The sequence below is a fragment of the Eleutherodactylus coqui genome, chromosome 8, assembly GCF_035609145.1.
Source record: "Eleutherodactylus coqui strain aEleCoq1 chromosome 8, aEleCoq1.hap1, whole genome shotgun sequence".
Classification (NCBI taxonomy): Eukaryota; Metazoa; Chordata; class Amphibia; order Anura; family Eleutherodactylidae; genus Eleutherodactylus; species Eleutherodactylus coqui.
Window position 1 is genome coordinate 69,227,646 of NC_089844.1, and position 15,253 is coordinate 69,242,898.

General features: G+C 47.9%; 1 protein-coding gene across 1 annotated transcript; it reads left to right on the forward strand.

Annotated features, from left to right (window-relative positions):
• Nucleotides 1–4,367: 4,367 nt before the first annotated feature.
• On the forward strand, nucleotides 4,368–14,928 carry LOC136576479 (cytochrome c, somatic). Its single transcript, XM_066575781.1, has 3 exons — nucleotides 4,368–4,471; nucleotides 7,807–7,994; nucleotides 14,377–14,928. Exons 2-3 carry the CDS (start codon nucleotides 7,826–7,828, stop codon nucleotides 14,526–14,528), a joined length of 321 nt encoding a protein of 106 aa, XP_066431878.1. The 5' UTR covers nucleotides 4,368–4,471; nucleotides 7,807–7,825; the 3' UTR covers nucleotides 14,529–14,928.
• Nucleotides 14,929–15,253: the final 325 nt, after the last annotated feature.

The following is a 15,253-nucleotide window of genomic DNA, read 5'->3' on the forward strand; positions in this document are numbered from 1 at the left end:
GACGCAGTGTGGCTTCTAGATGCGTCTATCTTAGGTTCGGCTTCACTTTGCTGGAACAGCGACCTCTGGTTGTCGGAGGTGGCGTTGCATGTAAGGAGCACCTGCGGCAAGAAGGGGCACGTGGTAGGCAGGAGCGGTGGGCACATCTTTTGGGCCAGATTCACACGGGCGTATGTGTATTTAAAGCAAAACAATATGCGCTGATTGACATGGCTAATTAGATTAATGAGGTCCAGATGTGTTCTTTTTCCTGTGCAATTCCGCAGTGTTTCACGCATTTCCTAGCGTATTATGTGCACTTTTCAATGCGATGGCTCTGATTGGTTCATTGAGCGCTGCAGTGATTGGCTGAGCTGCGGTGCTTGAGAACCAATCAGAGCCAGCGCTTCCTGGAGGCGGAAGCGTTTTTGAACCCCTGATCGGGAAGTGCTGGCTGAAAACTACAGACAAGCGGCGAAGCTGCGGCAGAGACGTGCGGCGGAGCGGACAGCGCCTGTTAGGTGATGTTTGGATTTTTTTGTTTTCTTTTTTTTTAATGCAGCTAGGGGTTATTTTAGGGACAAACAATAGGACTTCCAAGTGTAAAAGTTGCATCGCACCGCATGAGAACTGCAACATAAAACAAGGCTCAATAGGGAAACACGGGCTACAAAACATCGCCATTCACGGCTGTATTGAGCACGCCGCGATTTTTTTTTCTTGCAATATAGTAACCGACAAAACATTGCTCATGTGAAGGAACCATGGAAAGCGTGGGCTTCACATGCATGCGATTTGTAGCGAGAAAAATCGCAAGATTTTGTCCTGTGTGAAAGTGGCCTAAAAATGTGAAGAAAATGGCAAATTTTTTAAAAGTTTTCCCAATTTTGGCGTTTTTAATAAATATCCACAAATTCTTTCAGTCTAAATGAAGTAGAATATGTGGCGAAACAAGCCATATTGTTCCCTCATACCGCGGTATTAACGACAGCAGCCTGGGGGCTTATTCACACGTCCGTATATCAGCTGGGTTTACATGCCCAGCCGATATATGGTGCCCCTTTATGCAGGGGGAGGAGGCGGGCAGGGAGCAGTGCACTGAGCTCCCGCCCCCTCTTCACTGTTTGCAATGGGAAAGGTGGGACGTGGGTGGAGTTAAGTTCCGCCCATCCTGCACCCTCCCATTGCAAATAGTGGAGAGGGGGCGGGAGCTCATTGCACTGCTCCCTGCCCGCCTCCTCCCCCTGCAGAAAGGGGCACCGTATATGGGCCGGGCATGTAAACCCAGCCGATATACGGACGTGTGAATAAGCCCTTATGGAGCCCGGAGGAGTGGCGCCCAGACCAGCTGTATTCTCGGCCCACCACAACAGGCTGCTACTGTATGGCAGCACCTCCTCACGGCTTCTTCACAGGGGCGCAATATGCAGTGAATTGAACCCGTTGATTTCAATGCGTTTGTTCACGTGTATTTTTTGCGCACATTTAGAACATGCTCCATCTGTCCGCACATTTACACACCATAGATCCCTATAAAAGCCAACGGCAGCGCTCAAATACACGCCGAATACGCAAGGAGATGCGTGAAACACTACGGAAATCCGCTGGAAAAAGAAAACCTCTGGAGCTAATTCGCCATTTCATTAAGTGCGGTTATTTGGTGCGTGCCAATGAGCGTGCCTTGTGGGCAGAAAAAGGACAGTAAAATACGTTGATACACGCGCAAAAAAGCTACACTAAAGCGTACACAATTGCGCTTACTCCCGTGTGAAGCCGGCCTAACTGGGCACCATCCGCGTCAGAGCCCTTTCACGTGAGCGAATGCTTATTTGCACTTTAGCCCAACTTTGTTGCGCACTCAGCAAGGTTTTTTTGCCCATGTATTGGCGTATTTTACTGTACTTTTCCCACCATGTTCATTGGTTCGCGGCAAACAAAGACGCGCCGCCTGAAATGGCTAATTCGTCTAATGAGTTCCAGATGTGTTACGTTTCCAGCGGAATTCCGCAGTATTTTATGCATCTCCTTGCGTATCGTGTGCGTGTTCTGTGCATTTGCGCACACACGCCGTTGACTTCAATAAGGACCTTTGGAGCGCAAATGCACAGAACAGTAGAGCGTGCTGCGTTTTATTTTGGCGCAACTGAAATGCATGAACTAAATACGGAAATGTGAACAAACCCATTGAAATCAATGCGTTCTATTCTCTGCCTGTTGCATCCGTAAATCTTCTGCGCACAAATACGCCTATGTGAGGCGGCCCTAATGGGGTCAAGAACGTAATTCGGACCACAGACACCTCTTAGATGTTGCTTCGCCTGTTCTTTCCTACTTTCTCCTCTATACACTCCAGACAGTAAGCTGGAAGCACCAGTAAAGCCTCCTGTTCACGGGTGATACTTCACTGCGTCATCTGCGCCGATAATCCGCACGCGGGTAACGCAGTGAACGCTTTCCACAGGATAACTATGGAAAGCGCAGCCTGATGTCCACGAGCGGAAAATCACTGTCATCCAGCGCTGGTCCCCTCCGTGCCAGCCGGATCCTCTTTCTTCAGCATGGCAGATGCGTCTGGCGCAGGCCGACGTGCTGGACGCATGCGCAGTGCAATTTTTTTTAGATCTCCTGCTTTCCCGTGGATCCGCGGCATGTCCACAGTGACAGCCGTGGCTGCGCCACGGATCGAATGGGATCAGCAAAATATGGAGCATGCTGCAATTTCTTCCGACGCGTGCGACCCGCACACCGGGGAAAAATGACATCCAGATGCACCCCTATGGACGACTTGATTTGCAGATATCCCATACGGGTTCCACAAATCAAATCCGCCCGTTGACATTGGTCCAAGGGTAATTTCACAAAGGGGGCGAGTGCGATATCAGGCAGTGAAACTCGGCCCGGTATCACGCTCGCCGACATGCGATGTCCCCACCGATGCGAGGCGTTTTGTGTTAAAACCGCCTCGCATCACTTCAGGCGCCTGGAGATCCTCACAGTGTTTCCTATTGGTTTTAGTGGATCAGCATCAGACTCGCACGCACCTCAAACGCCGTGTGATGCTGCGCCAGCCCAATTGAAGGTGATGCGAGGCGCTCCGAAGTAACGGAGGACTAAATGCTGTTAAAGAAACATGTGAAAGCGGCCTAAATCTGTAACGATATTTTACTAAATCCTCAAATAATCCGTTGCAAAATCTAAAACAAATGCGCAGCGGCAGCCGCAGGTTTGGAAAGCAGGTTTACCGTGCACAAAATCTACCCCAAATCCATGTCCGATCCGCCCGTGTGAATGTAGCCTCAGGGTATGTAGACAGCGCAGGCATCCACCAGTTAGGGCGGCTACCCACAAGCAGATGCGCAAAACACGTGCAATAGCGCAACGTTCTTGCACTGTGTGCTATCTGCACTTTACCGTACGTTTCGCGCTGCTCACAGTGGCGCAGGACACAGCCGCTCCCTGAGTGAAAAGGTTACTTAGCCTAATTTGTTCCCGGTATGTCCTTTTCCCCACGAAATCGCACGGGCCACTGGAGCGCAAATATGTACTAAAATAGAGCGTGTTTTCTTTTAGTGTGTGCGGAATATGGATGCAAAAGTGAGAGAATGAACACAATTAGCACAATGGGTCATCACATACGCAAACACGGTTGTGTGAAACTGCGCGGGATCTCATTACGGATATTGGAGCGGATTTCCTTGGCAATGAATGAAATACCAGTTGAAAATCTGCTACTTTTCTATGGCAGCAACAGTGTGCTGCGGATTTGAAAATCCACAACATGACTGGATCCCGCTATGGATTTCTTCTGCTCCAATATGGTCACAGAGCCGCAGGGTACTACCGTTGTGTGGGCTACATTCAAGGTAGATGATCGGTCAAAAGTAGGCAAATCTGTCCTTGTTGCCTATAGCAACCAATCACAGTGCAGCTTGCATTTCTTACACTGCTGAGGTAAAATGAAAGCTGTGCTGTGATTGGCTGCTATTTCTCATCCTGCTGAGGTAAAAGGAAGCTGTGATTGGTTGCTATGGGCAACAGATAGATCTGTTTTATTAGTCAGTGTACATGAGTGTGGTGTGGGCCTATGGTTTTTGTGGCCACCCTGTATCGGCATTCGGCTCTTCTGCAGCCGTTACACATGCCTGCCTGTATATACGGAGCATGCTCGCACTTGTAGTTCTACACAGGCCCCTGTCTATATCCTCCTCGCGACGCGCCATTACTATATAAGGCAACATTGAACGTAGCCCCGCCCACTACCGGGACTCCACCAATCACTGCGCTGGAACCACAGTGCAGCCTAATATCATTGGCGGGGCCTCGTGTCACGGGGCAGGATGCCCGGCGAAATGAGTGCAGTGACGTCACCAAGCTTTTCGGTGCGCTCTGATTGGTTGAAAGCGCCGGGTTCTGTGACGGCTTCGCCGTGTCACGTGAGGGGGCGGACGTCGTGAGAGCCAAAGAAGTCACCTGCGAGCGCGGCCAAAGTCCGGTAAGAGCTGGTGGACGGGGGTTGGGAAAGGAGGCTGACAGGCGCGACGTGTGTGTGTATATATCTATATATAGATACATATGCCCCAATAGATATAGGTCCACGTTGCACGCCTACACTGTCTGATGCATTATTACTAGATTTGGGGTATTTTTGCTAGAAACTACTAGAAAAATAAGAAACAAATGTAATTATTATTCTGCTGTTTCCAAGGCAGCCGCCGCTAATCTAGTCCTGTGATGTCATCAGTCTGTAGTCACGTGACCTGCCCATCTTATCTGGTAGCATTCTGCATCAGATGCAAGCTGGCAGATAGAGGGTTTTATTATTGCACATTTTTGTCCCGGCTGTAAGCCCCCCACCTCTTATCACCCCTTTCACGCGGGTGTATTTGCTTATGCAATATGCAGAGATATAACCCATTGACTTTCATGGGTTCTTTCACATGCGGGTATATTAAAAAATTTTTAGTTGCACAAAACAAACACTGTATGCTCTATTTTCCTGCGCAGCCAAAGCCCCCATAGAAGTCAATGTGGGGGGGGGGTGCACACAATATGCTGAGTGACGCCTGAAACGCAGGATTCCACTGGAAGAGGAACGCATCTGGACCTCATTAGACTAATTAGCCGTTTTAATCAGTGCGCATCTTTTTGCGGTGCGCACAAGATGTGCGGACGTTCATTCCGCAAATACGTGGCGCTCAGACGTGCACAGCTCTGGTACACGCTCGTCACACACAGGCACAGCTCTGGTACACGCTCGTCGCGCACGCACAGCTCTGGTGCACGCTCGTCGCGCACGCACAGCTCTGGTGCACGCTCGTCGCGCACGCACAGCTCTGGTGCACGCACGTCGCGCACGCACAGCTCTGGTACACGCACGTCGCGCACGCACAGCTCTGGTACACGCACGTCGCACACGCACAGCTCTGGTACACGCACGTCGCACACGCACAGCTCTGGTACATATATTGTTCATTCCATACAACGGGGATCAGAAGCAGCACAGAACTGGAGATGAAGGACCTCTGATGACGACACTCATGCTCTGCTGCTGATCACATGACGGTGATGTCATCAAACGTCCTTCATCGCCAGTGGGGGAGTTACATGCTCCGCCCCCTGATCACATGACAGTGATGCTCATCCCGAGTGAATGATTTATAAGCTTGTCCCTGATCGCATGTCGATGACGCTCATCCCAAGTGAATGACTTGCATGCTCCGCCCCTGATCACATGATGGTGCCATCATCAGAGGTCCTTAATCTGCAGTGAGGGAGTTACATGCTCCGCCCCTGATCACATGATGGTGATGTCATCAAAGGTCCTGCATCCTTGTGCAGATTATGAGAGGACTACAAACTCCCTGCGGCCTCTGTTGCTTTGGAATACTAACAAACAGCTAGCCAGACAGCAGCCGTGTACAGGACCCGTGATGATGTCACCGTCATGTGATCGGAGGTGGAGCATGTAACTCCCTCACTGGGGATGAAGGACCGTTGATGATGTCACCGTCGTGTGATCAAAGGCGGAGCATGTAACTCCCTCACTGGGGATGAAGGACCGTTGATGATGTCACCGTCGTGTGATCAGAGGCAAAGCATGTAAGTCTCTCACAAATGGACGGACAGGTCACCGTTTGATGACCATAGGGTCCTGTTGTAAGGATATTGCATGGTATGTGGGTTTTTTTTTTGTATCGCTGCATCTGAAAAATTCTAATCTATCATAGTAATGCATTTATTTATTCTGCGTGGTGAATGTTGTCAGGGTGGGGGAAACGCAACAGAATTGCGGTTTTGTTTGGTCACCCCGTTTCCAAGAAAAAAATGTAATAAAAAGCGACCAAAAAGTCACATGTACTCCACAATGGTACGAATAGAAACTACAGGACGTCCCACAAAAAAGAGATCCCTCGCACAACTAGATGGACAGAAAAATAAAAATGTGTGCGGAAGGTCCAGCCACGCGCATGCGCAGTCCTTATTTCCCTTTTTTTAAACTCCTGCTTTCCTGCGTTATCCGCGTCCCATCCGCAGTTGAATTGCAGACGGACTGTGGATCGGACGGCTTCCATTGACTTCAAAGGAAGCCGTCCATGCAGGATCTGCAGCAAAATAGAGCATGCTGTGATTTGTTTTCCGGACCGAAAAGGTCCACAAAACAAATCCACATGCTTTAATGCGTTTGCAGACGTCCATGTATCCCTAGGGGCAGATTTGATTAGCAGATCTTTTTACGCGGATTCCACCAAGCAAACCCGCCCGTGGACACGAGGCCTTAGGCTGGATTTACACATGTGATATTATGGTGCAAGTTTTGCGCATTGCGAGACGTATGGAAATAAAACCCATTATTTGCAATGAGTGTATTAACATGCACGACGTTTCTGGGAAAAATTGCAACATGCCCTATTTTGGGGCGATATTGCTCACTATTTTCTTGCTTTCTTAAGTGCAGCCCCATTATCAATGGGGGGGTGCCGGGAGTTGAACCCTCATCTATCTGATATTGATGATCCATACTCGGGATAGGTCATTAACATTTAAGTGCCGGAAAATCCCGTTAAGGCCCAAAGAGGATTGGTGCTTAGTAGCTAAAGGGGTTGGCTACTTTAAACTTAAAGGGGTAATCCGGTTATAGGCTCTTTTTTTCCAAATTTCCACCCGTTCACTGGATGGGTGAAAACTGCTAGATCGGTGAAGGTCTGACTGCTGGGCCTCAGAATAGGGGACCCGTATTCTCTAAAAGAGGTTGCGTCACTTGATCGGCGTCTTTTTCTTCTCTACTCCCTACACTACATAAATAGGAGCCTGTGTGTTTAACTGTAAAATAGGGGGGAGGACCTGGGCCCCCCATTCTAGTGATCACTGGGAGTCCCAGTAGTTTTCACTTTAAAAAACAACCTACAACTAGAATACCCTTTTAATATAAAAAAAAGCTCTGTAAATGTCATTGAGTAACATACTAATGAACTTTTAGTCATGTACATTGACAGAATGCAGAAGCCCCAGGCCTACTAGCTCCTCCCTTTCATCCCCTCATAGGTTGGATGACTATGGAGGGGCATGTGACCCTAGACATCACTCAGCCTCCTCCATAGTAACACATGGCGCACGGAGGAGGAGTCTGAATGGCATCTAGGGTCACATGCCCCTCTTATGGATTGGGGAGCGGTGAGATTGAAACAAGGGGGTCTAGCTAGCGGCTGCTGGGGCTTCTGGACTCAGCGGAACAGACCTCCATATGAACACAAGTACATTGATAACTTTTATGAGTTACTTCTGATTCTGCCAACTTTCTGTTTCTTAATATTTTCTTTCTTTCCAAAGTCCATCCACCGGAGTCACTATGGGAGATGTAGAGAAAGGAAAGAAGATTTTTGTTCAGAAATGTTCGCAGTGCCACACTGTTGAAAAATGTGGAAAACACAAGGTTGGCCCAAACTTGTGGGGACTATTCGGTCGTAAAACGGGCCAGGCTGCAGGATTCTCTTACACTGATGCAAACAAAAGCAAAGGTGAGATAAAAATGGAAGCTGCTGAAGTTATTCTGTCTTGTCATTCACTTTTGAACGTCTGTCTGCTTACAGTGAAGGCGGGGGTGGGGTGGGGGGAGACCGCTCCCCAGGCCGCACCGCCTCCATGCCAGCAGCACTGTTAGTGATCCCAGCAATACTCACTCCTGTGTAACAGCCCAGGATCGAGCATCACTGGGACAAGTTTAAAGCATCTTTTACCCAACAGCTCGTCCCGTGTAAATGGGCCCTAAGGATGAAAAAAAGAGACTTTACGTTAGAAAACTTCTTCTTACTAACAGGTTCCGTTCCAGGAGGATGTTCATGAGGGTATTTGTTCATATGTATTTAATAGGATTTGTATTGAGGGGGATCAGGGGTCGATACTGCTCCATACAACTTAAGTGACGGCTGTTTCTTATAGCCGACACCCGCCTACAACAGCTTCAATCAGCCGCTCATCAGAGCTGTTTGCTGCTTTATAAATAAAATGTGTATGCTGTTTTACTATTAAAGAGAAACTGTTGGGTACCTACTGATGCCCAAGCTGCGGGCGCTGAAGTGTAGTGATCGCCACACTGATTCCTGCAGTTTATACCTCGTACTGATCAGCAGTTTTGGAAAATTCAGTTTTCAAAGTTTGCAGCGTGGGCAGAGATGAGTCTTTGTCACGTCACTATATGTCTGTGAAGGGAAGCTGATCATTACAAAGATGTATTAACTCCTTCCTGCTATATGACGTACATTTACGTCATGCAGTGTCGGGGTATGTATGAAGAGATATCACAGGGTGACCTCCCTACATACAACGCAGGCGTCAACTGACACCCACGGTCAGCCGTGCGGCCGATCGCGGCTGTCAACCCTTTAAATGCCGCTGTCTATTCTGACAGTGGCATTTAAATCCCCCAAACGATGTTCAGGGGTTCCGATGTCATAGCAGCTGGGGACCTTCTGAAAAGCCTCAGGGCTGCCTTAGTAGACGGCCTATCAAGCCACCCCCGTAGGGTGCCTTGATAGACTGGCTGTCGGATTGCAGTATGATGTAATGCTATAGCATTACATCATACTGCAGGAGCAATCGAAGCATCGCATGTTGTGATCCCCTAGGGGTGGGGCTAAAAAAAAAAGTAAAAATAAGATCAATAACATTTTACTAATTGTGAAAAAAAAAAAAGTAATAAGTTTAAATCACCCGCCTTTTGCCATATCTATAATTAAAAAGGAAAAAATCAAAATCATAAAACAAAAATACATATTTGGTATCGCCGCGTCTGTAAAAGTCTGATCTATCAAGGTAGTGCATTATTTACCCCGTACGGTGAACGTCGTCCAAAAAAAAAAAAGAACGCCAGAAATGCACTTTTTCAGTCACCCGGTATCCCAGAAAAAAATGCAATAAAAAGCAATCAAAAAGTCGTATGTATTCGTACCAATGTAAACTACAGGATGCCTCGCAAAAAATGAGCCCTTGCGCAACTACGTTGACAGAAAAATAAAAAAGTTATTGCGCGTAGAAGATGGCGGCAGATAATATAAAAAAATTAAATGTCTGAAAAAAATAAAGTACAGTAAAAAAAAAAAAACATACAAGATTGGTATCGTAGCAATCGTACTGACCCATAGAATGAAGTTATCATGTCATATTTGCAGTTTGTGCGCCGTAGAAGCAAAACGCACTAAAAGATGGCAGAATGTTGTTTGTTTGTTTTTTCACTTTACTCCACTTAGAAGTTTTTCAGTACATTAAATGGCACCATTGAAAAATACAACTCGTCCTGCAAGAAACAAGACCTCATACAGCACCGTCAACGGATAAATAAAGGAGTAACAATTTTTTTTAAAGGGGGGTAGGAAAAAAGAAAATGCGGGAAAAAGGGACGCGTCATTAAGGGGTTAAATAAGTTGTCCGATTCTTAAAAAGAAAAGTAGCACATATGTAATATAAATAAGCCTACATACTTTTTCTTGCCCACACTTTGACCCCTTTGCTTTAGCTTTGGTGGCTGATGTTGGTGTTATTAGATGGCACACATGCTCACCAGTGCTGTAAAATCATCAAATGTGAGCTTAAAGGGGTTGTCCTGCGGCAGCAAGTGGGGTTATACACTTCTGTATGGCCATATTAATGCACTTTGTAATATACATCGTGCATTAATTATGAGCCATACAGAAGTTATTCACTTACCTGTTCCGTTGCTGGCGTCACCGTCTCCATGGTTCCGTCTGATTTCAGCGTCTAATCTCCTGATTAGACGCGCTTGCGCAGAAGGGTCTTTTGCCATCTCTTCGCTCCGGCACGAGCCGGCATTCTGGCTCCGCCCCCTTGTACACGTCATCGCGTAGCTCCACCCCCCTCACATGTGCCGATTCCAGCCTCCTGATTGGCTGGAATCGGCACATGTGACGGGGCGGAGCTACGCGATGACGCGTACAAGGGGGCGGAGCCAGAACGCTGCTGCTGGAGCGCATGAAGGCCTCCTGGAAGCACGATGCACCGTGGGACGGGACAACACAGGCGCCATCTTAGCTGCGGAACTTTATAAGTTATTATTTCATCTCAACAGTAAGTAGGAAGCGGTTTTTAAACGGTTTAAAGGGCTGCTTTATGCCGGGGGGTGACTGGGGGAATGTGCAGATTTAAAATTTTGCGGTTTTGGCTCGGGACAACCCCTTTAATACATTCAGGGACCGGCCCTGCGGGTGGAACGTTACAATGTTAAGTCTATGGGTGGCGCTGCTGTGCTTCAGGCATGCGCTGGATTGAGTGAAGCTTTGTTAAGCAACACAGCATACACTGCTAAACTGCACCATACATTGCCCAACCAAGAGCAAGAGAGACAGAGCGATAGAAACAGAGAGAGAGCGATAGAGAAACCGAGAGAGAGCGATAGACAGAGCGATAGAGAAACGGAGAGAGAGCGATAGACAGAAATACAGAGAGAGTGCGTAGAGACACAGAGAGCAATAGAGAGACATAGAGAAAGAGGGGGACAGACAGACAGAGAGGGACAAATGGAAAGAGAACGGAAGAGACAGAACGATACCGAGGGAGAGGCAGACGGGGAGAGAGAGAGCAATAGAGAAACAGGCAGAGGGAGAGTGATAGAGAGATAGATAGAAATACAGAGAGAGTGTGTAGAGAGACATAGAGAAAGAGGGGAACAGACAGAGATCGAAAGAGACAGACAGAACGATACCAAGGCAGACAAAGAGAGGGACAGATTGGGAGAGAGAGAGACAGACAGAGAGACCTGTAGGCTTTTTTATATTAGATATCTGCTCCAAATACAAAGTGACCCTTTAAATATTCACCTAACCAGGCAGATTTAGAAGTTTACAAGCACCACCTTTGAAACATTTTATGTTCGCATAGCGAATATCGGGTCAATCTGGTGTTATAAATGATCATACTTAAAGGGGTTGTCCCGCGCCGAAACGGGTTGTTTTTTTTTCCAGTGCTGCATCAGCGGGGGTTTGACGAGGTGAAAGGAGACGTATTCCATTTGCAGCTCTTTTTCATGAGCCACACCAACTCATTAAGAAATTTATCTTTACCGGTTTAGAAAATATTGGTGCATGTTAACTTTAAGCAATTGAAGAAATTGTCCTACTTTGACCTGTTTCCATCTAATTAGAAAGCCAATTACAAGGGGGTTGGGCTAAATTGGCACTAGTTGTGATGTGTGGATAAGATCCTCAACATTTTGGGTTGCTACTTAGTAAACAGTGGGGAGCTCCGATCTTCACTAGAGTTTGCTTGTATGGCCAGTAATTTGGGAGCTGTATGGGGGAAGTTGAAAGTATTACACCCAGACAGAGTTGCAGAAAGTTTATGAAACTTAAATCCTACTCTCTCCATACGAAGGGTATTAAATAATTTAAAAATTGGATGAAGTACATTTATTAGTATGCAAATTGTGGGGTCTTTGGTTATGCAAAATTCCACATTTTTTTAGTTTAAAACTGTTTAAAGGCCCACTTACACTGGACAAATGTCGGCCAAACGATGTCTGACTGTCGTCCCTGTGTGTACTCGCTCCCATGCTCTTACACAGGAGCGAGTATCGCTGGCTTGCTCACCGAACAGTTAGCAGGGAACTGGGGCAACTGGAGTAGATTTCACTCCTCGCTCTCCCCCACCCTTCTCCAATCACTTTAGCAGCGGCCATTCAGTATTGAACGGCTGCTGTTTACACTGAACGTTCATTGTTCAGGACTTTGTGCAGCTTAAACGATGATCGTTCAGTGTAAACAGCAGCCGTTCAATACTGAACGGCCGCTGCTAAAGTGAATGGAGAGGGGCGGGGGAGAGCGAGGAGAGAAATCTACTCTAGCTGTACCACTTCCCTGCTGAGCGAGCTAGCGATACTCGCTGCTGCACAGCAGCATGGGAGCGAGTACACACAGGGGCGAGTGTCGGGCATCGTTTGCCCAACATTCGTCCAGTGTAAATGGGACTTAATTTGTAAAGTGTTTTTATGTAAGAAGGTCTTTTTTTTTTTTTTTTTTTTCCCTTTTTGTCCAAAGATTTTGGTGACCAGGTATTTCAAATCATACAGTTCAAACTTTGTACACCCAAATGTCTGAGAGAGTTGAGATAATTGGCGTGTTCAAGAGTCACCCCATGAACAATTGTAAACCGATTGCTTGAAGCCGGGTTGCATTCTTGGCCCCCCATGCAGTCTGTTCCGTTAACCCGATTTCACTGCCAACAGCTGCTAACCTATTGTACTGCTAGAGGCAACGGGACACATGGATGGAGAACAGTTGTGATTAGTGATGAGTCCCAATTTTGCCTTTGGCAAAGTGATAATTATCAAAGTATCCAATTGCATTTTTGAGAAAGAGCCCACCCTGCTGTGATTTCAGAGTGCCACACAGGTCCCACCCCTGGAGTCATGGCTTGGGGGTAATCAGTCATGACAGCAGGATGGAGTTGATGGTTGCCAGTATGTGGACAGAATTAACACCCTGTTGTCAAACCTTTTTAGGACCACCATCCAAAGTGGTATCTTCCAACAGGATAATGGCCATCCACGTTCTGCAACTATCACAAGACATGCCTTGCAAAGTATTACGACCAAGGATTTGCCCACGTGGTCCCTAGAATCATCCCCAATAGGGCATGTCTGGACATAGCCATCCACCACAAATTGTATAACAACTGACTGCACAAGTTATACAGGCATGGAGGCCGTACCCCAGCAAAATATCCGAACACTTATTGATTCAGTGCCTGCACGGATCCGAAATTACATAGGTGTTTGTGGTGGGCACACGTCTTACTGACACCGGTACCGGGGCTGGTGGGGGGCACACGTCTTACTGACACCGGTACCGGGGCTGGTGGGGGGGCACACGTCTTACTGACACCGGTACCGGGGCTGGTGGGGGGGCACACGTCTTACTGACACCGGTACCGGGGCTGGTGGGGGGGCACACGTCTTACTGACACCGGTACCGGGGCTGGTGGGGGGGCACACGTCTTACTGACACCGGTACCGGGGCTGGTGGGGGGGCACACGTCTTACTGACACCGGTACCGGGGCTGGTGGGGGGGCACACGTCTTACGGACACCGGTACCGGGGCTGGTGGGGGGCACACGTCTTACGGACACCGGTACCGGGGCTGGTGGGGGGCACACGTCTTACGGACACCGGTACCGGGGCTGGTGGGGGGCACACGTCTTACGGACACCGGTACCGGGGCTGGTGGGGGGCACACATCTTACGGACACCGGTACCGGGGCTGGTGGGGGGCACACGTCTTACGGACACCGGTACCGGGGCTGGTGGGGGGCACACGTCTTACGGACACCGGTACCGGGGCTGGTGGGGGGCACACGTCTTACGGACACCTGTACCGGGGCTGGTGGGGGGCACACGTCTTACGGACACCTGTACCGGGGCTCGTGGGGGGCACACGTCTTACGGACACCTGTACCGGGGCTCTTGGTGGGCACACTTCTTAGGCCACTCTCACACAGCAGCAGTATTACTTTCATTTTCAGCCACAGCTCCCTGCGGCCGGCTGTGGGGTCTAGCACACCTCATCATTGATGAGGTGCATTGAACGCAAAAAATTAAATAAATTCTGCTCGAAAATCACGCCGCTTTCCAGTGAATGTCTGCAAGACTCCCATTGAAATCAATGGGAGTGTTATACCACAGCGTTCAAAACGCCACTGAAAGAGCGTGGGTGAGAGCGGCCTTACTGACGCCTGTACCGAACAGTAATAGACTTTGTCTGATTTAATCTAATTTGCTAAGCTTTATTCCGGGTGTGACTCTGTACATATCCACCATGTTTCATGAAATTCCTTCTGGGTGTAACCCTTTCCACCAGTGTATATCCTACTTATCTTCCCTTTTGTTTTCCCAGGTATTGTTTGGGGAGAAGACACTCTTTTTGAATATTTGGAGAACCCAAAGAAGTTTATTCCAGGAACCAAGATGATTTTTGCTGGTATTAAAAAGAAAAACGAGCGTGTGGATCTTATTGCATATTTAAAGAAAGCAACTTCTGAGTGCTGAGCGTCGCCGCAGGGATTCCCATAAAAGCCATGAAAACTCCACGCTCTCTGATCATGTCATTGTGAAGGTTGTGCGAACGGAGGAATGTCAGTGGGGACAGTGATTCATAGCTGCATGGGCCCTGGGACTCGCACCGCCAGGTTGTGCCATCTTCATCTCCAGCCTTTTAGTTTTCTTAGGATTCTAAGGACTGAAGGAAAATTGTAAACTTCTCTTTTTAGGATCCACCGTTGGTTGTGGTTTAAAATACAAATATATGCAGCAAACCGCATGGTGTGAACCCAAGTCGTGTGTGTTTGACTGCAGGGATGTTAAGAGGGAATGTGTCATTAATTGATAACATGTATTTACAAAACTATTGATCGTATGTCACAATTAAATGGTAATATAACTGCAAGGGAAGTCCATTGTATTGTGTGCTTTTTTTTTTTCAATTTCCTGTTGCTTACAAAAGCGCCAACGGAGGTTGTCACCATTCAGTTGCTGATAGTTTGGACCCTCCTTGCTTGCAAATACTGATGAGAAGTGCTGACCAAAATACACAGGTGGGAACGAAGCCTAAGGGAATGTTCACACGGCGGAATTCGCAGCAGATTTTTATGCCGCAGCTTTGTGACCTGGCACTGAGTGACAAGTGCTTGGGTATTTCCATCAGCTCCATTGGGTATTTCCATCAGGGAGAAAAAAGTGACCCTGTAGTGACAGGCACCTGGGGACATGGGATC

Coding starts and splice junctions, on each gene's coding strand:
- LOC136576479 (XM_066575781.1), top strand. CDS start 7,826: ATGGGAGATGTAGAGAAAGGAAAGAAGATTTTTGTTCAGAAATGTTCG. Junction 7,995..14,376: donor TGATGCAAACAAAAGCAAAG/GTGAGATAAAAA, acceptor TTGTTTTCCCAG/GTATTGTTTGGGGAGAAGAC.